Source organism: Panthera leo, chromosome B2, assembly GCF_018350215.1.
Source record: "Panthera leo isolate Ple1 chromosome B2, P.leo_Ple1_pat1.1, whole genome shotgun sequence".
NCBI lineage: Eukaryota > Metazoa > Chordata > Mammalia > Carnivora > Felidae > Panthera > Panthera leo.
Window position 1 is genome coordinate 33538477 of NC_056683.1, and position 21999 is coordinate 33560475.

Consider the following 21999-nt stretch of genomic DNA (forward strand, 5'->3'; position numbering starts at 1 on the left):
GGCCCTTCCCAGAACCTCCCTCATTGGTGATGCCAACAGGAGCTCACAACGCACCTGCCCATTACAGTTCCAGACAGGAAGTAGGAAGAATGGAGGCTGTACCACCTCTAAATGCCCATGTCACCTCCGTAAGAACGGGGTGTCTAAGCTTAGAGATGAGAGAACAGGAAATTCACGCAGCTGGAGAACAGGATCAACAATAAACTCTAGATATTCCAGAGAGAGAAATCCCACAAACTCTGAAACCTGCCTCAACAGAATGCTTGCTAGCAGCCAATATCATCTGCATGCAGCCTCAGTTTCACCCTGCTGCAGACCTGCAATAGACTCTTACTATTTCTTGATTTCTTGTTGCATCATTTGAAATCTTCAGGGGAATCTGGTACTAGAAATGAGGTTTCTAGTAACCTATTTCAACCGCACCCAATCCTGAGCTGAATTGGACAAAAATTTCTGACTTCCAGAGAAGCCGTTATAGTCACATTTTGGATAATCCTACAGATTCTCAGAGCCCTCAGAGAAATGCTTTACCCTTAGAGAAATAATGCCAGCACCCGAGTGTCTTGGCTTCTCAGCTCTGCATGCTGAAGGGAGCCCCTGGCCAGCAGAGGAAAAGCTGGGGGTCTTTTGGCATCTCGGCTAGTTGGGGGCCCAGAGCACAGGGCTCAGCCACAGCTGAAGCACAGGAGAGTGGAGGTTTGCTTGTGGTTCAGAAGTTTATTAATGAATGAGTTTGGGCCAGCTGGTGTTTACATGCTGATCACTACAGCCCTGGGTGTACTGGCTGCAGGAGGGGAGGAGGGCTTCCTGCTCTGATGGTCAGTGGTGATGTCACCCCAGGAGAGTGATAAGGAGCTCTCCTGGGTCCAAGGCGCCAGGGCTTTGAGCTGGTGCTATCAGAGAGACTCCATTTCTGTTTCCAGTGCCTGAGCGGAAGGGATGAGGGTTTTTAGGATCTCCGTGTAGTACGGGCCAAACACCTTCTGATTGTGGTGCGTTAGGCTGACAAACTTTTGGCCCAATTCTGCCAGTTCTGCTTCAATGACGGTAAGGCCTCCAGGGAGATCTAACAGAGATCGCTGAACACCAAGGACCAAACAGCATTTGAGAAACAAATGGATCCGCTGATCTGTGAGCAGGAGACGACAGTGAGTAGGGCAAAGGCAAACAACTTTCAGGGGGCAACATTACCCCTGCAACTCTACTCACTCGAGCTCCAAGTTAACTGAGATATTTACTAGCCGACCCACTCACCCAGAGATAAGGAAATTTGTTTTGTTTGGGAAGGGGGCTGCTTTCTGGCTCCCAAGGACATAGCAAAGATCACAAACTAGTGGGCTAGTAAATTTTAGACTATTCAAAAGATTACCTAAGCATCTATCAGTAGATCCTAGTGAGTATTTATCACGAGGATCTTAGACCAATCCTTCGGATGGCTGAGGTTAAGAGCAAGGTCAAGTTCATGCCCTCCATTCCAACAGGGATAAGTCCTTACTATGGGAAAATGTCCTCTGGCTAATTCAGCATCAATTTGTTATTGCTGGGACGTGGGGGGTAGATGTCACATGTCTTGGACTACAGTCAGGAAACGACCCAGAAGGCCAGGGATGACCTAACCAGGTTGGTTGGGCAGCATGCCATACTCAGAAGTCATGAATTCCTGGATGCAAATCTTCCTTAGAACAAGAATCAGTCTTTAAACTAAAAGGAATATCTTCTCAACCCAGCATTTTGAAAAAACTAAAGCCTAAACAGTGACTCGCCCAATGGTCATGCTTTTTATTGTTAAATGGTTTAGTAACTGACTTCCAGGGATGGGATCTACCTCTCACCAGAACATTCTCACCATCCCCACAGGCATACTCACCAATGACACTGCGGACACAGTTCTCCTTCTTGGCAATGTTCTGGAGCTGTCCTATCAGAGACGCTGTGTTTTCACTGCTCAGAGCAGCAAGGCCCATGTTCTTGAGGCTTTGATGGATTTCCTGAGACACCTGTTCACTCACAGTCTGCATAGCCTCCTCAGGCCTACACCATGAAGAAGAGTAAGCTGGTACCCAGCGGATGGCCCTGGCATAGGCCCAGAGCCAGGGAAGCCCCACACCAGGAGCTGGGCCCACTGGAGGGAGACCCCCAGATATCCTCCTGCCCTCACCCCAGTCCCTGGTAGCAGCAGGGCCCAGTGGGTAGGCTCAGCATCTTCACTACTATGCTCCAGAAGCCAACTGTTCTCTCTGATACCATGTTCTGCTTCTTAGGAAACAAGACAGACTACAAAGTCAACTCTGGACGTGAGTTTGGTATCCACTCAGAATTCTTTAGCCCTATGGAGTTTATTTATGTATGTGTATATACAATTTTAACCCTTTCTTGGACATTTTCTGTGGTCACATGTCCTACTATCACCAATTACAGTGACAGACCTGGCCTTCTGATTCCTTTGTGTCGTCTGGTGTGACCCCTGCACACAGGGGATGTTCAATCAACACTCCTGGATATACCTAAGCCCAGCTCACTGGCATCCACTCAGCGAGACAATGACTGCTTTGTAGCAAACAAGATAATGAATCATTATGTAGTAAACTATCCTCCACACTACCCTTTTTGGAAGAAAGCTTTCTTTTTCTCTGTCACAAGTCTCAAGACCATTATGGAAAGACATCAACAGTCTTTGTGGATGGTCCCAATCTTTGTGGTCTGTGGTAGAACTGTCAGCATCATTCACGACCTGTCCATGTTCTCGTACCACAATTACCATCTACCCTAAAAAAATCTGTGCAGTTCACCTGGACTTAAACTCCTCCATCACGTCTTTGGTTATATGCTTCAGCTTATCCACAAACTGGGGTGAGCCAAACAACACGCTGCCAGAGAAACTACTGGCTACCAGCAGAACTGAGGCCAGGATGGTTAGCTGGCTCAGCTGGGACTCGAGCTCCTGCAGCTGTGTTCTATCCGTCAGCAGGGTCTGGGGGAGCAGGGAGAACAGGCTGTCAGGAGATGAGGGTCCTGAACACAAAACACGGCGATGCCCTCCACAGACCTACCTCAGGGAAATCTTCATCTTCAGGGTCCCAGAGAAGGAGGTTCAGGAAACCCTGGGACAGCACCATTGTAGGGCTGAGGGGCTCAGGGCTGATGGCTGCCTCGCTCGGAGAGGAGCTGGCCACACTGGCGGAGTCAGAAGTGTCAGGGCAAGTCGGAAGTGGTGTGGTGAGGTCTGCCGCTGCTTGGGTCAGCCATTTGGTGGTGTGACTGAGGAGGCCTGTGATAGGAAGAGAGTGGGGAAGTGGGGAAATGTGTTCAGCATCCGCATCCCTAAAGCTCCAAGACTAAGGTTCTCTTCAAGATATGCTCCTGGTCAACAAATCAGAGCTTTGGTGGCAGCAGCGGTGGAGGGTGTCTGTCTCAGACAACTCTTCCTTCTCCCTCCCGCTACCTGAGGAAGAAATTTTCTGCTCCCAAGAGGCAAAATACTCTCTAACATCATAGCAGTCAGACCCAAGATCATATCTTTCCACTCCTGCCCTCGAGTTATTTACATACTTGGCTGCTTATTGAGGAGTTCCTGGAACGTAGCCCGTTCATGCTGGATGGAATGTTCCTGCAGGTGGGGTTGAAGGCTCTGGATAGTGTAGTTCACCATGTCCATTTTCATCAGGCCCAGGACCTGGAAGATCCCCCTGACATAGAAAATAAAATATACTCCGAAAAGAAATCTAGTGAGAGGGGAACCTACAGAAAGTGTCATTAAATCACTGTATTCCAGAGTTAGAAGCTCTAAAACTAACTTAGTCCCACCTCCTAAGTTTACAGAAGATAACATTGTGATGAGGGGACTCACGACCCAAGGCCCAGAGTAAGTGAATGGCGGAGTGAGGAACTGGTAAGTCTCTGGACCTTGAAGCCTCCAGGCTAGCTCTCTCTCCACATGATCATTCTGTTGTCTGTTTTAAAAGGTAGAGTCAGGGACGCCTGGGTGGCTCAGTTGGTTAAGCATCTGACTTCGGCTCAGGTAATGATCTCATGGCTTCATGGGTTCGAGCCCTTGCATCAGGCTCTGTGCTGGCAGTGCAGAGCCTGCTTGGGATTCTCTCTCTCTCTCTCTCTCTCTCCCCCTCCCTCACTTGTGCTCTCTCTCAAAATAAATTTAAAAAATAATAATAAATAAAAGGTAGATTCAGCAAAGGGGAATATACCAGCATGCTAATGAATCTTTCTGGGAATAGGGATTATAGGTGATGCTATTTCTGAAGCCATTTCTAGGCCATTCACTCCTCTCTCTTTTTTTAACTGTCTGGGTCCTGCTTTCTTTAGCTATTATACAGGAATAACCTCCCATCCCTGTCCCCTCACACTGTGAAAGCCTGAGGAAAAGATGTTTGAACACATACTCTATATAATGTTTCATGATAGGATGTTATGTGGGAGGCCCAACCAACCTAAGGCCATTTGGGGCGGGGAAATAGCTAATAGGCGAGCAAAGAGAAAAAAGAGAGGAATTAGTCTGGTCTTCAGTAGGGAAGAGCCAGCCAAGACAGGGGCTATAATCTGGTGTCTGACCCCACTTTCCTGGCCCAGGGACTGAGGCAGGTTTCAAGGGATGGCAGTCAAGTTTCACACCTCAGTAACCAAACAGGGTCTGTAATGTTCTCTAGTTTCTGCACTGCTTCATCTCGAACTGGTGCACACAGCAAAGTCATCGTGTCGAGAATATACTTAGAGAGATGCGGGACATCCAGAGCTCCATGTTCTGCCTTCTGCTGGAGGAGCTCCGTGTCCAGTGCTTCTTCAATGTCACTTCTTAGGCGGTTCTGGCGTGGTAACAGCAGTGAGAGCAAGATCTGCCCAGGAAAGAAATCAAAGGGAGTCACTTTCTGTGCAAAGCCCCGAACCTTCCCTAATGGACAACCCCTTCAGTCAAGGACGTCAGCCTGTCTTTTAGGGACCAAGAAGCGGGTACCTAAATTTCCTAGAGAACATTATTTATCTTTGTTGAGAGGCCGATAAGAGTTCAAGGCTTTAGGGGATCGATATAGCAACAGTGCATCGTTTTCTAGGCAGAATGAGATAAAGAGACAAGTAAAATCAAGGAGTGTGGTAAAAAGAAACACCAAGAACAATATAAAATACACACATCACACAGTGATGAGGTACTCTTAAATTTAAAATGCAGACACTCCTAAAATGAACAAATCAGGAGACTATAGATGCTGGCAAGAATGTGGAGAAACAGGAACCCTCTTGCACTGTTGGTGGGAATGCAAACAGGTGCAGCCGCTCTGGAAAACAGGGCAGAGGCTCCTCAAAAAAAATTAAAAATAGATCTACCCTATGACCCAGCAATAGCACTGCTAGGAATTTACCCAAGGGATACAGGAGTGCTGATGCATAGGGACACCTGTACCCCAATGTTTATAGCAGCACTTTCAACAATAGCCAAATTATGGAAAGAGCCCAAATGTCCATCAACTGACGAATGGATAAAGAAGATGTGGTTTATATATACAATGGCATACTACTTGGCAATGAGAAAGAATGAAATCTGGCCTTTTGTAGCAACGTGGATGGAACTGGAGAGTGTTATGCTAAGTGAAATAAGTCATACAGAGAAAGACAGATACCATATGTTTTCACTCTTATGTGGATCCTGAGAAACTTAACAGAAGACCATGGGGGAGGGGAAGAGGGAAAAAAAGTTATAGAGAAGGAAGGAGGCAAATCATAAGAGACTCTTGAAAACTGAGAAGAAACTGAGGGTCGATGGGGGGAGGGAGGGGAAAGTGGGCGATGGGCATTGAGGAGGGCATCTGTTGGGATGAGCACTGGGTGTTGCATGGAAACCAATTTGACAATAAATTTCATATTAAAATAAAAAATAAAAAGCAGACATTTTTTAGATTATTTTACTTCAAAGGGCGAGGAAGAAATAGGCCAAGGAACAGTTAAGGGGCACTGGAAATAGCCTATTAACTCCAAAATGTAAGTTCCCTGTGAAAAGAGACTCTGTTCATCCCTGTACCTCTGTAACATAGAGAACATGGTGGGGGTGAGGGTGAGGTTCAACGCATACCTGTGTAACTGAGAGGAGTACTGTGTGGTACCACGTTTCCCACCTGTTCGGACTCGTCTTAAATACAAGTCTGTCCACACTATCCAAATGGTCAGGGCACCTGGGTGGCTCAGTTGGTTGAGCGGCCGACATTGCCTCAAGTCATGATCTCACAGTTCGTGAGTTTGAGCCCCACATGGGGCTCTCTGCTGTCAGTGTGGAGTCTGCTTCTGATCTTCTGTCCCCCTCTCTCTGCCCCTCCCCCGCACACACTGTCTCTTTCTCAAAAGTAAACACTAAAAAAACCCAAAAAACATGTAAATGGTAAACTATGCCAGTTACCGGCGGGAGGTTCTCAGTGCCAAGTGTACCCTCCAGGGCCTACTTTGGGAAAACAGAGCCAGGCCCTTGAAGTATTTTTACTTTGCCGGCTAGCATAATGGTAAGTCTTGTTCGCAGAGGGAGCCGGAGAGATCCTGAAGGAGGAAGAGGCCTGCCTTCTTGGCTCTGGCGGGCGCCTCCACAGCGTGTTCCTGCGGTACTGTGGTTTCTCTTGGTTCACATTACTTTCTGGGTCCTTTCTTCTGATTGGACCCTAACAGATACCAAACTTGTAGCACAGGTGACGTGTGAACTCAAAAGGCCACAGACCCGTTGGATCTGTGGCAGAGGAAGCAGCAAGGACTTTAGATGCCTCAGGAAGACGTGCAAACTACAGGATGGCAGATAATCCCCAGAAAATGTCAGCAGCCTGCCACCCCAGCAAAGTTGCTAGAGCTTCGGTGGTCTGCACATTGTCTAGCTAACCCCTCCAAGGTGAAGGACAAGTCGTGGTACCTCACACCACCCACCATGAAAAAAGAGGCATAACACTTGCAGGCCTTTCTGGGTTTTCGAGGCAACATACACCACAAGTGAATTTGCTCCTGCAACACTCATCTAAGGTCACTCCTAAGGTTTCCAATTTCAAGCGGGAACCAGAGTGAGAGTAGTCCCTACGGCAGCAAGTCCAGGCTGTCATACAAGCTGCAGTACCGTTTGGGCCACATGATCCTACAGGTTCAGTGATACTTAAAGTGTCCATGGCAGGTAAGGATGCTGTTACACAGCCTCTGGCAGGCACCAGTAAGAGCATCGCAGCACAGACCTCTAGAGTTTTAGAGCGAGTCTATGCCCTCTTCTGCAAATCGCTATTTGCCTTTTGAGAAACAGTTTTTGGCTTGCCTCTGGGCTTTTGCAGAAGTAAACACCTCACCATAAGATACTCGGTGGCCAGGTGGCCTGTGCTTCCCAGGAAGAACCATGTGTTGTCTGACCTACCTAACCATATGATTAGGCCTGCACCACAGCAATCGATCATCAGATGAAATGGCCCATAGGAGACCAAGCATATACTGGGATAGGACAGATTTATGGAGCAAAATAATAGAACAGAGTCCAGAAATAAAACCTGGATATATGGCCAAATGATTCTTTAAAACAATGCCAAGACCATTCACTAGGAAAAGGACAGTCTTTTCAACAAATGGTGCTGGGGAAACTGGCAAGCTACACATAAAATAATGAAGTTGGACCCTTACCTCACATCTTATAAAAACAACTCAAAATGGATCAAAGACATAAACCGAAGAGCTAAAATCCTAAAATTCTTAGAAGGAAATAAAGGGATAAATCTTCATAATCCTGGATTTGGCAAGATATGACACCAAAGGCAAAAGGAACAAGCCAGATAAATTGGACTTCACCAAAATTAAAACTTCTGTGCAAAGGACATTATCAAGAAAGTGAAAAAACTACCCACAGAATGGGAGACTGTATTTGCAAAAGATTTACCTAACAAGGGGCTACTATCCAGAATATGTAAAGACCTCTTATAACAACAACAAACAACCCACCCAATTTAAAAACGGACAAAGGACTTGAATCAACATTTCTCCAAAGATGACACAGAACATGGGCAACAAGCACAGGAAAAGATGCTTAACACCACTAGCCACCAGGGAAGTACAGATCAAAACCCCAGTGAGATCCTACTTCATGTCCACCAAGATGTCTATAATGACAAAAGAAATGAAGAGCTGGGGAAAATGTGGAAAAACTGGAACTCTCATGCCTTGCTGGTGGGAATGTAAAATGGTATAGCCACCATTGAAACCACTGTTTAGTGGTTTCTCACACAGAGTTACTAGATGATTCAGCAAGGCCACCCCTGGGTATGTACCCAAAAGAGCAGAATATAGGTGTTCAAACAAAAACTTGTATATGAATGTTCAAATCAGTACAACTCGCAATAGCAAAAATGTGAAAACGACACAAATGTCCATCAACAGATGAATGGATGAACAAAATGTAGTGTATCTATACAATGGAATTTTATTTGGCCATAAAAAGGAATGAAACTTTGACACTTGCTTACAACATGGATGAACCTTGAAAATATTACGCTACAGCGAAATCTGCCACATACAAACGGACAAATATCATACGATTCTCTTTATATGAGGTACCTAGCGTAGTCAACACACAGAGACAGAAAGTAAAATAGAGGATACCAGACTCTGCAGGAAGGAGGTAATGAAGAGTTACTATTAATGGGTACAGTTTCTGCTTGGGAAGATAAGAACGTTCTGGAAATGGATGGGATGATGGTCGCCCAACATTGGGAATGTACGTGATGCCACTGAATTGTAACACTTAGAAATAATTAAGACAGTGGGATGCCTGGCTGGCTCAGTCCATAAAACATGCAACTCTTGATCTCAGGGTCATGAATTTAAGCCCCAGGTTGGACATGGAGCCTACTTTAAAAAAAAGAAGAAAAAAAAATTAAAATGGTAAAAATTTTGTTACATATGTTTACAATTTTAAAAATCCTTAAAAATACAAAGCCCCTAATAAGGCGCCACTCCCCAGTGAGGATCAACCAACCACCTCACCTGGTGGCAGATGATTTCTCTGGACCTCTTCCACCGAGGAGAGGACAGATTCATCCTCACTGGAACAGACACATATTCTGGATATGGGTGTGAACGCTTCTATCAGCACCAACATCTGTGTACTCATAGAATGTCTTATCCACTGTCCTGCCCCATCTGATCAAGGATGCATCTTCTAGCAAAGGAAGTGCAGCACTGGGTTCATACCCACCTCCCCCTTGAATCAACAGGCCTTAACTGAAAACTGGAATGGCTTATTGACTCGATTACAGCATGAGTTGAGGGACAAAACCCTGAAAGGAAGAGGTTCTGTCTGATAAGATGCAATACAGTCTTTGAATCAAAGACCATCATATGGTATAGTTTCCCAAAGCCAGAAAACATGGTCCTAGGAATCAGGGAGTGGAGGTAGGACTGGTTTCTCTTACTATCGTACCTAATAACCTAGTTGGAGAATTTTTGTTTCCCATCCTGCTAACTTTAGGCTCTGCTGATGCTCAGCTGGCATTGGTTCCGGCGATCAGAAGATGTGGCTGCACCTGGTTATTCTGAGCTCCTCAGACCACTGAACCAATAGGCTGAAAAAAGGAGTTCTTCTACTGGCTAGAGCAAATGACCTGGCTGTGGAGAGGAAACCAGGTTGGTGCTCTACACAATGAGGGCAAGAAGATTCTCTGAGGTTCCTCTTGGTACTTCCACACCTAATAATAAAGGTTAACAGAAAACCACAGCATACAAACAACAGTAAATTGCTTTAAGGACTCAGTCTCTTTGGCGATGAAGGTTTGGGTCACTCTAGCATGTAAAGTAACCCAACCGCTGAGGCTCTGGCTGTGGACAAGAGAAATATGGAATCAACAGTAGCAGGAAGCCATAGGTCAACAATAGCCTTGTGACCAACTACAGAAACAAAAACTATAGATTTTCTCTTTGCCTGTTACAAGTATGGGTTTATTTGTATATGCTAACCATGTTCTTCTCTCTCCTTCTATTATCTTACAGATAGGTTACTGAAAGTTAACCTTACAATTTGGACTTTAGGTAACGGAATATTCAGAAGGACTGTGGCTGGATTTGAGGAGCAATACAGATAGCAATGGTTACAGTAACTGTTGGGAATGTGAGTCTCATTTTATGGAAAGAACGAGAACTTGTAAGACAGCTGTATCTTAATAGGTAGAAACAGAGTTCTTTTCAGGAATTTGCAGTGTGTGTGGAAGGGTGCATGTGGAAGCTGAGCGGCCACAGGAATGGAATGTAACATTTGTCAATTTATTGTCTCTCAGTTCCAAGTCCATGATTTTTTTCTCTGCTCTGAGAAAATGAGTAAGTCCCTTAAATATTTTTCCTTTACCAGGTGGCACAATGTTAAGCCTCATCTGTAGAGGGCACTATTAGTTTTCTGCGCTGCTTAACCAATTAGCATAAATTTAGAAGCTTAAAACAGCACACACATTTCTCATCTCACAATTTCTGTGGATCAGGAGCCCAGGCACAGTTTAGCTGGGTCCTTCGTCCAGAGTCTCACAAGGCTGCGGTCAAGGTGTTGTCTGGCCTACATGACCATTTGGAAGCTGCACTGGAGAGGAAGCTGTCACCAGGCTCATTTCCAATTGCTGGAAGAATTCGTCTCCTTCCACCTGTAGACTTGAGGGCCCCAGCTTCTTACTGGCTGTTAGACGGATGTTGTCCTTAGATCCTAGAGGTCACCTGCATTTCCTTGCCATGAGACCCTCTCCATGGGCAGTTCACAACACACCTGTTTGCTTCTTCAAGGCTGCAAGAGACTTTCTCCAGTCTGCTAAGATGGGGTCTTTCATAGTGAAATGCATTTCTAGGACAGACATCCCATCATCCTTGCATATTCTATTGGTTACAAGCAAGCTACAGATCTCGTCCACTCAAGCAAGGAAAGGGGATTATACAGAGGCGTGGATCACTGGGGGACACCTTAGGATGTGCCCACCACATACTAGAAAGACACTGCAAAAGGCGAGAGCTTCCCTTCCTGGTTCTGGAATCCTCACTTGGCATTATGCAGTGTGTGTGCGCGCGCGCGCGCGTGTGTGTGTGTGTGTGTGTGTGTGTGTGTGTGTGTGTGTGTGGCTTTGCCAGTAGCTGGCTCCCACAGCCTGAGTGGCTTCTCTGGGGCTCAGTTCCTGCAGAGCAAGTGTCTACCTGTCCAGGGCCAGGCTCCTGCTGCAGCACCCAGGTCCTGCAGTGCCCAGTGGTCAGCAGCCCACAGGCTGGTAGCCTCCCCTGGCACAGCCATAGGAGCATAATATATTCTCCTTAGATCTGATATCTTAGTATACTTTAGTTTTCTTTGCTTCTCACTAGTTCAAAGATCTTGTTTCTCCAATTCCGTGTTACAATAATTTTTTTTTAAGTAGGCTTCATGCCAGTGTGGAGCCCAACACGGGGCTTGAACTCACAACCCTGAGATCAAGACCTGAGTTGAGATCAAGAGTCGGATGCTTAAGCAACTGAGCCACCCAGGTGCCCCATAATAATTTTTATATTAAAACTTCCTCGTTGAGGGTGCCTGGTTGGCTCAGTCAGTTAAGCATCTGACTTCAGCTCAGGTCATGATCTTACAGTTTGTGAGTTCAAGCCCTGCTTCAGGTCAACAGAAGTCCCCTTCGGTTGAGCCCCGCTTCTCTCTCTCCTTCTCGCTCACTTGTGCCCTCTCTCTCTCTCAAAAAAAATAAGTAAGTAAATAAAAAACTCCCTTGTTGAAACTGTGTGATTTCCATCTACTGGTTAGACTGATTCATGGGCCATGTTCAGTTAGGATCTGCTAGCCACTGACATTCCAATGACCTTGGAGATGTCTAGGACATTCACATTTACAAATGGAAAGTCTGTCACTCACCTCTTTAATTTCTTTCAGAAGTTCAAGAGCACAACTGAAGTCTGGGGGAATAGCTGACAATTGTTCTTTAAGATGGTCCCAAAAGGCATTATGCATTGTCTCCTTGACCTTGCCTTCCAAACTGTAAGAGGGTTAAATGAGCAAATTACTTTCACAACCCAAAAACTGTTATAAGGTCATTATCTCCTAAGCCCCAAACAAACAGCATTTGATATGACAAAAGACGATTATACTGGCAGGGAAAGGCCAGGAACTGTGTTTAGACTGTAGCAAAGTTGACAAGCTGGGGCCAGACTCGGATGTCATCAAGGGCATCAGTAAAAGCTCTCAGAAGGGCTCTTCATGATTCCAAGCAGCCCTCCCCGCCCTGCAACACAAAGAATCCTGAAGACATGTCAGGCCAGCTTTAGCACTGACGTTGCATCTAACCTAGATAATATGTGACTTAGTTTCCATTTGTGTATACATACAGCGATGAACTAAATGATCTTTTATTTTCTTACAGTCCTAAAATGAAAAACAGGATTTTCCTTCTTTGATAATACTCGAATATACGTATTTCCAAATGAACAGATCCAAAACTGAATTTGCTATTTTTTAAAAAAATTTTTTTTAACGTTTATTTATTTTTGAGACAGAGAGAGAGCATGAAAGGGGGAGGGGCAGAGAGAGAGGGAGACACAGAATCTGAGGCAGGCTCCACGTTCTAAGCTGTCAGCACAGAGCCCGATGCAGGGCTCGAACTCATGGACTTCGAGATTGTGACCTGAGCCAAAGTCAGACGTTTAACCGACTGAGCCACCCAGGTGCCCCATGAATTTGCTATCTTCCCTCCAAACCTGTTCCTCCTGTATTCCCAATCTCACTGGTACTACCAGGTAGCCAGTCATGAGGGCCAGAAAGATCCATCATTTCTTTCCCTTAAAAAACAACAACAACAACAACAAAAAAACAGAAGCAAAGGCAACTCCATTTAGAAAGACCAGTCTTTTCAGAATGTGGCACTGGAACAACTGGACAGCCACATGCAAAAACAATGTGTCTAGACACAGACCTGGTACCTTCCACAAATGGATCACAGGCCTGAATGTAAAATGTAGATAACACAGAAGATAACACAGGAGAAAATCTAGGTGGACTGTGCATTTGGCAATGACCTTTTGTATTTTTTATTTTTGTTTTTATTTTTTTAATGTTTATTTTTTTGAGAGAGCGAGAGAGACAGAGCACAAGTAGGGGAAGGGCAGAGAGAGACGGAAACACAGAATCTGAAGCAGGCTCTAGACTCCAAGCTGTCAGCACAGAGCCCAACGTGGGGCTCGAACTTGTGAACTGCAAGATCATGACCTGAGCCAGAGTAAAATGCTTAACCAACTGAGCCACCCAGGCACCCCTGGCAACCACCTTTTAGATAAAACACCAAAAGCAAGATCCATGAAAGAAAAAAATTGGCAAGTTGGAAAACTTGTGCTCTGTGAGATACGCTGTTAAGGGAATGAAAACACAAAGCACAATCTTTGCAAAACACGTATCTGACAAAGAACTAGTATCCAAAATAGACAAAGAACTCTTAAAACCCAACAAGAAGAGAACAACCCAGTTTTAAGACAGGGAAAGATCTGAACAGACACTCAAGTCTGTTCGCCAAAGTTGTCATGCAGATGGCAAATGAGCATATGAAAAATGAGCATACTCAACATCATTTCATCAGGGAACTGCAAATTAAACAACAATGACGTAATGATACATATCTATGAGAATGCCCCAAATCCCAAATGCTGACACCACCAAATGCTGGTGAGGATGTTAAGCAACTCTAAGAACTCTCATGCATTCCTGGTGCAAAATGGTACAGCCACTCTAAAAGATGGTTTGGCAGTTTCCCACAAAATTAAACATACTCTTGTAACTGTGCTCTTCCATATTTAAGCAAATGAGTTGAAAACTTACGTCCACACAAACACTTGCACAGGGAGGTTTATAGCAGCTTGATTCGTAATTGCCAAAACCTGGAAGCAACCAAGACGTCCTTCTGTAGCTGAGTGGACAGACAGACTGTGGTACAACTGGACAACGGGATTTTATTCAGCATTACAGAGAAATAAGCTACCAAGCCCCAAAAAGACACGGGAGAATCTTACATTTTTTTTTTTTTTAACATTTATTCATTTTTGAGGGACAGAGAGAGACAGAGCGTGAGCGGGGGAGGGGCAGAGAGCGAGGGAAACACAGAATCCGAAGCAAGCTTCAGGCTCTGAGCTGTCTGCACAGAGCCCAACGCAGGGCTCGAACCCACGAACTGTGAGATCATGACCTGAGCCAAAGCCAGACGCTCAACTGACTGAGCCACCCAGGCGCCCCGACATGGAAGAATCTTAAATGCATATTACATAATGAAAGAAGCCAATCTGAAAAGGCTACATATTGTATGATTCCAATTATAGGACATTCTGGAAACCAACAGAGACAGTAAGAGGATCAGTGGGTTGCCAAGGATTCGTGGAGCAGGGACTAAAGGGCGAACAAGTAGAGCACAGGGGATTTTTAGGTCAGTGAAATCACTCTGTATGATACAAAAATGGTGAATTCATGACATTACACACTTTTCAAAACCCATAGAATATATAATACAAAAAATGAACCCTAATGTAAACTATGGACTTGAGTTAATAACAATGTATTAATACTAGATCACCAATTGTCACAAGTGACCTATTACAAGATATAAACAATGGGGCAGAAGAGGGGCTATGTGGGAACTTTGTACTTTCCAATCATTTTTCTGGAAAACAAAACTACTTTAACAAAATGTGTTGGGGCACCTGGGTGGCTCAGTTGGTTAAGCATCCAACTTCAGCTCAGGTCATGATATGGTTCTTGAGTTCAAGCCCCACATCGGGCTCTGCGCTGACAGCTCAGAGCCTGAAGCCTGCTTCGGATTCTGTGTCTCCCTCTCTGCCCCTTCCCCACTCATACTCTCCCCCTCTCTATCAAAAATAAATAGACATTAAAAATTTTTAATGTTTATTAATTTAAAAAAAGAACGACAGGAATTAATTTTCCTCTGAAAGTTTATTTAAATGATGTCTCTAAATCTACAGAGTTAAACTCATAAGAAAAGGAACCATTTGAAAAGTCCGAGGCTGTACCTAGTCATTGCTATTGGTTTTCTTGAATTAAACATCTCCCCCCCCCCCCGAAAAATACAGTAGTCATGCATGCTTCTTGTAAAACAAAAATTCAGCAATACAAAGATGAAAAAGAACAAAAAGTCAAAGTTCCTCTCCCAACACACCATTCCCAATCATCAGAGGTAACCAACTATAATCTGTCCAATGGTCTAAGGTGCATTAGAATTGTTCTCAACTCTTTTCTCCTCATCCTACTTAACCAATCCATCTCCGAGTTCCATAAACTGTGCATCTTAAATGTGTCTGAAATCCATTCCTTCCTCCCAGCACCTCTCACCCAGATGACTGCAGTAACCTATTCACTGGTCCCCCTGCCTTCAGTCTTGTCCCTTGTCAATCTCTTCTCCACCAATTCATTCTAAAATCAAGGACTTCTTGGGGCGCCTGGGTGGCCCAGTCAGTTAAGCATCAGACTCTTGATTTCAGTTCAGGTCATGATCTCATAGTCGTCAGATGGAGCCCATGCTGGGCTCTGCTCTGGGCAAGGAGCTTGCTTAAGATTCTCTCTCTCTCACTCTGCCCCTTCCCAATATGCATGTATGCACTCTCTCTCAAAAATAAAATAAAATAAAATAAAATAAAATAAAATAAAATAAAATACTCCTAAAATTCAGTTCTGATCACGATGCCATGCTCATTTAAAGTCCTCTAGGGGCTTCCCCTCTTCAGCAACATAAACCACTACCTGGACCCATCTGGATATTGTTCTGTCTCCTTTCTCCTTTTCCACTTTATCTCCTCTTATCTCATAGTATGTTGTGCTCAACCACACCAAGGTACTTGTAAAGAACATACTATATTCTTGCCTCTGACATAGTTTCCTCGGCCAGGAGCATTCTTTCACACCTAGACCATCTGGAAAGTATCTATTCCACTTCTAAGACTCAGCTCAAATCTTCATAAGCAACTCAAGTCTTCCTCTGTGGGCCAATCTTCTCTGACCCTCCTTAAGCAACTGAGGACTCTCATGAAACTCTATATACACAACTATGAGTGAGTTTACCAGTCTTTACTGTTATTCAACTGTCGCTCCTACAAAAGCTTCCTAACAGCAATGACAGTACCTTATTTATCGATATCTCTATCTCCAGCACTCCCCATTTTTGCCTACCACATAACGACTCAATATAACACCTATTGAATGAATGCCCAAACATGGGATTTCCCTTCGGAATGTGCAATTGTCACGAACACCATCCTATGCACAAGGGAAGCCAATTGCCAATAATGAGTGACCTCTGTTATTTCAACCTTTTTCCTGATATGAATTTGGTGTTACCTTACGTGAAAACCCAGCTCTGAATCATAGTATTTCCCCTGTTTCATTTCTCCCTCTGGCATCTCTTCTATCCACCCTCCCCCCAACTGTCTCACTACTGCCCCTTTGGCAGACCTTCACTCCCAGTTTCATTCTTTTCTCCTCCCCTTCAAGCAACAAACACATCTAAGCAGTGAGAGAGATGCTAGGAAATGTGGATTTTGGTGAAAACCCGTTCCCATAGAAGCTGTGCTTGGCATGGACCCCCACTGGTACCAGGCAAGGGCAAATCAGAGCACAGAGAGGAGGGAGGGGAACAGCCTGTGACAGAGAATGGCCCTTTAGTCACAGATTCCCTGAAGCTGCCACATAACAAAACCAGTTAAGGAAGCTAATCACAGCTGCCCTCACATATCCATTGGTGGGAAATTAGAACCGTTTTAAAATCTGACACCGATTTTACCCATTCAACTGCCAATAAACCAGCAGAGCCACTTAATTCACACTTACCAGATGGTTCTTATTTATTACACTGCCAATATAACTAACAATCAAAGTGAAGCTTGACGGAGGTGGGGGAGCATTATTTATCAACAGAGTTCTGATCCCGATTCCTAAAATAAACTGATTTATGAGCTGGCCAAAAAGACAATTGAAAACGCCACTATGAGAAAACTAGTATTTTATCTGTGCCTGTTTAATCTGCGGTCACTTAAGAGAGTAATTGAAAGGAGCTATAAGGTAGGCAGCCGGGAGGATGACCCCAAAGATCTAGGATTCCTGGCATTCACACTGGTGTCATCTCATGTCCGGAGGGTGGGCTGGGCTCAGCACCCACCTTCTAGCAAACAGAACGCAGCAGAGGCAACAGGAGGCACTTCTGAGATGAGGCAACAAAAGACTGTGGGTTCTGTCGTGGGCACCATCTCTCAGACCCTTACTCTCTCACTCAGAGGGAAGCCAGCTGCCACGTGGCAAGAAACTGAGGGGGGCTCTGGCCAGCAGTCAACACATTGACCGCAACGTCATGAGAGGGAGACCTTGAGCCTGAGGCCCACGGTTAAACCACGCCCATATTTCTGACCCACGCAAACTGTGAGATCACGAACATGGTTTTAGCTACCAAGCTTTGGGATCATTTGATGGCCACAATAGCCAGCCTACAGCACAGCCAGCAGCACAGGCTGCTTCCTCCACACCCATCAAAGAAGATCTGAAATCCATTCTATTGATATTTTATTATTAGTGGGGGGTCCCAAAATCAACATTCCAATAGTAATTACTGTGGTTGATTCACTAAATAACATTTGCTTCTTGACTCTCTAATACTAATAATTACTCTTCTGTTTAAATTGTTGAGACTTCTTAAAAAAAAAATTAAAAAAAAAAGGGGGGGGGGGCGCCTGGGTGGCTCAGTCGGTTAAGTGTCCGACTTCGGCTCAGGTCATGATCTCGCGGTTCGTGAGTTCAAGCCCCGCATCAGGCTCTGTGCTGATGGCTCAGAGCCTGGAGCCTGTTTCAGATTCTTTGTCTCCCTCTCTCTCTGACCCTCCCCCGTTCATGCTCTCTCTCTGTCTCAAAAATAAATAAACGTTAAAAAAAAAATTAAAAAAATAAATAAATTGTTGAGACCTCTTAAGGTTTATATTCAGACACTGTATTTTTTCCAGTTTTATTGAGAAAGCATTGACTGTATTATTAAATAAAAATGCTTCAAGTCTGGTCAGAAGACATTAGTGCTAAAACCTATGGCAGGATGAATAAAATGGGAAAATCAGAAAATCAGTACCTGCTTGGAGGTAAAACCTTTTCTTCCATGCGGAAATCACGATTCATTCCAATATTGTGGTTCAGCTTAGAAACGTTGTCAACTGTATCTATTGGACCTGTGATACAAAGAATTTATGGTGTACATCTGAAACCCATGTTATGCATCAACTCTATCTCAATTAAAAAAAAAAAAAAACTTATGGTGGACACAAGCCTAAATTTCTATTTTATTCAGAGATTCACTCTGAGTAGGCCCCAAATTTAGATTCATCAACTTGATCTTACACAAACTTCATTCAACCATTCTAGTCATTTCTGTTTCCTGAACTCCAGGCCCTGTGCCTGTAGTCGGGCATGTTGTAGCCAACTGTCCTAGGCCTCAGTGCCTTGCGGAATAGTCCAGTGTGGGGGTAAGGGAGGACAAAGAAGCTATTTTACAAATAACAAACAAGCCAAATGATTATGAAAGCAGCAAAGAAACAATGATTCGTGATTTGCAAAAATAAACATTTATCTAAGGGGACTGAGTCTACTCTCCTCTTCCAGCCTCTGATGAGAGTTAACATCTCCATATAGATGGTACTGAGTTGCACCAATGTCATTTGGTCTCATAAAGCAGTAGCTCCCAGATGTTAGGATTGCACAGACTAATCACATTTCCAAAAAAGACTTTTGAGCAACGGACAACTTTTGTTTTGCCAAGTATGGACAGTGAGACCAGCAACTAAGCAAATAAAAAATCCACTCTACCACCACCAAGCCATCATTTCATAACAGAATAACCTCTAAAAAACAAACAAACAAACAAACAAACAACAACAACAAACAAAACAGAAAAACCAAAAAAAAAACATAAGAACAAAAAACCAGAACGGGAATATTGTCAGAATAAAGAGTAGTCCTTTACACTGAATCAATTTAGCTTTAGGAAAAAACTCATTACAACATCTTTATTTTCTTTCACTAAATATTGCTAGGAATTTTGTCACAAACCAGCACTAGCTGTTGGGAACCACTGCTCTAAAGTCTTAGCACAGACCCAGCTGACAACATTCTCACATAACAGGCATGAGAGTTATAATGATCACTTGTATGTGAAACGAAGCTGCACACAGCTAAGTCGTATTTTCCCATTCTCTTTCAACATCACTTCATAATTTGTTTCCAGCAAAGTCTCGGATTCCAAGATGTGGAGCAGATATAAATGAACTAAGATTGGCCATGAGTTAGTTGATCTTTGTTGAAGCTGGGTGATGAGTAAATATGGTTCATGATACTAGTCACTATACTTTTGTAAATGATCCAGTTTTCCATAAGGAAGAAGATTCAAAATGTAAAAAGGAGGGGCGCCTGGTTGGCTCAGTGGGTAGAGCACACGACTCTTGATCTCAGGGCCAGGAGTCTATTAAAAAAAAAAAGAGGAAAAAAGGAAAGACAGTTATTGTAGAAAAAGGGTTACATAGGATGCCTTTATTCTTAGGAAATACATGATGAAGTTTTTAGAGGTAGTCATTATTCTAATTCTCAGCAAGAAAGGAAAAAAAATGCATACATATATATGAGACAGAGCAATGTGGCAGAATGTATATATAGAGAGAGCAATGTGGCAGAATGTGTGTGTATATATATATTCAGCAAAAAAGAAAAAAATACATAAATATATATGAGAGAGAGAGAGAGCAATGTGGCAGAATGTTGACAATGTGGACATCGACTGCGCTTTTTGTTTACTTTTCAACAAAGTTGAAATATCTCAAAATTCAAAATTAAATAAAAAATTTATGGGTAAAAAGGTGATCGCAAATTTACCAAAAAGCCACTGAGCCCTTGCTTAGGGAAACATAAAGATGAAGTGAACCTTACATGCAGGGTTGGAAGTTCCCTTTATTTCTGCAGCCCCTCTGAAGTCCTTAGGGTCAGCCAAAATGGCAAAACACAGTCAAATATGTAAATGGACCATCCCCTAATTCACTAATGCGAAATGAGAAGAGAACATCTTCAAAGGGAGAGTGAGCTACAGCAGCTTACTGAAGGACTTAAAGATCACACAGAGAAACACTTTCCAACTACAAGTCAAAGTTCATAACATTGACAAGATTGTTGTTGCTCACGAGTTTGGTGGCGCTGTGCAACTCCCAACAGCTGTAAAACTCAGGAAAGGGGCGGGCCGAGAGAGAAATGAGAGGTAAAATCAACTAATGCAGATTTTTAAAATCCAGCCACCTGAAGAACTTGTTTACACTGTATTTACAAAATACTGACTTCCACCCCCATATCAGATTCATAGCTAAATAAATTTCACCGCACCCAATTTGCCACTTTGGGCCCATTCTGTTAGCCAGCAGCGCCCCCATGTGGCTATAGGAGAAACAAGTGTAATTCAACTTAGTAGCAGGGCGTTCAACTAATTTTTCCCATTTCAATCTTCAAGAATTTAACTCAGGTTAAACTCTTGCATGTGGACAGGTCTTCGGAGTGATGCCTGTTTAAATTATCCAGAGATTATCATAAGAGAAATGCAGGATGCGTCCTAGTGAGGCTGGACCTACCGAAGTGTGGGAGAGCCCTTGTGACCCAATAGGAACATAAAAGTACATCTATAGTACAGAGCTCAAGCACAGGAGCCCAAAGCAGTAGTAACCTCTTGAGTCAACGAAGCGCCAAAAGAACACAATTCCATCTGGGATCACTTGGGTCCTTTAAAGCTACTCCAAGGGTCCGCCATTTTCCACTTACAAATTCAAACTACAACGACAACGGCTGTGAACGAACACGGCGTCAAATCTTGTCAGATTCAAATAATCACACCTGGCTCACTTCTTTTAACTGGAACAACAACTCTTTGAAGACCTTTGGGTCATAGGGGGCCTAGGGCCAGTGGGCAGAGACTGGGTGGTGGGAGGCCAGGCGAAGGGGACCCAAAGCAAGAGGGACGGGAGGACTACAGGAGGATCGTGGGCCCTTCCTCTCCGCCGGCCCCACACTGGGCGCCGGCCCGAGCGGCGAAAGGCCGGCGGGGCGGGACCTACAGGGAGGGTGGTCCTTGGGGCCGCTCTCGTTTTCCCCGGTCGGTGCTGAGGCTTCGAGCTTGCAGGACCCGCACTCTGCATCGCCTGTGTCCTTCAGAGGCACTTTCTCCTTGACGTCCGGCATGTTGCGGATGGAATCTGGACTGGGAGAAATGACCCGCCGTTGGCGTCGGGGAAGGGGACTCTCCAATTGCCGACCAGGCAGCTGAAGCCTGGCCCGTCGCGCCCGACCCGGACAGACCAAAAGAGTAGGGTGGGCACCTTCGGGGCCTCTCGGGGGACAGACGGGACAAAGGAGCCTAGAAGAGCGGTGCGGGGAACCAGAAGTCGGGCTCTGGACGCGCAACGAGGAGGCAGCAGGCCGAGATGCGGGCGGCCCTCCTCGTCCGGGTCGACCGCCGCAGGCCCTCTCAGGCTCCGGCAGCAGGGGGAGCTCTCGGCGATCCGGCTCCCGTCGCTCACCTCCTCCCCGGCAACCCGCGGTCTGGTCTGGGGTCAGGGCTGCGGCCGCGCCGCCTCCGGACCCGGGCTGTACCACTGCGGCGGGGGGGCGGGCAGCCGGGAGGGGCAGGACGGAGACGCGGAAGCGACTGGTCGAACCCCTCGCGCACCCCCGCCCGCCACGCCGAGGGCGCTCGGTGGGAGAGTCGGGGATTTGAGAACAAAGCGCAGCCCGTCTCCTGGGGCAACGGGCGGGATCACGTGCCCACCCCGCAGTCGGCCGCCCGCCGCCCGCCTTGCTGGGGCCGAGGCGTTCTGGCTCGTGCTGGGTCGTCGTGGGCACGAAGCCCATCAGACCCTGCGTGGTCGCTGGGGTTGGTCTCTGCCTGGCATCTCCGGCTCCCTACGAAAAAGATCACCTGGAACTGCTTAGGGAGGGAGGGG

General features: G+C 45.2%; 1 protein-coding gene across 4 annotated transcripts; it reads right to left on the reverse strand.

Annotated features, from left to right (window-relative positions):
* Positions 1 to 697: 697 nt before the first annotated feature.
* Positions 698 to 21669, reverse strand: TCP11 (t-complex 11). Of its 4 annotated transcripts, none has more exons than XM_042938523.1 (10): positions 21577 to 21669; positions 21115 to 21252; positions 18105 to 18201; positions 11867 to 11987; positions 4627 to 4847; positions 3550 to 3686; positions 3051 to 3268; positions 2790 to 2971; positions 1868 to 2031; positions 698 to 1129 (listed from the first exon to the last, which is right to left on the reverse strand). In XM_042938523.1, the coding sequence occupies exons 2-10, from the start codon at positions 21236 to 21238 to the stop codon at positions 897 to 899; spliced, it is 1497 nt and encodes a 498-aa protein (XP_042794457.1). In that variant the 5' UTR covers positions 21239 to 21252; positions 21577 to 21669; the 3' UTR covers positions 698 to 896. The 4 variants fall into 4 exon arrangements, with proteins under 4 accessions (XP_042794457.1, XP_042794456.1, XP_042794455.1 ...); XM_042938522.1 differs by having other exon boundaries at positions 21376 to 21643; XM_042938521.1 differs by having other exon boundaries at positions 21115 to 21257; positions 21376 to 21643.
* Between the last annotated feature and the right edge of the window lie 330 nt (positions 21670 to 21999).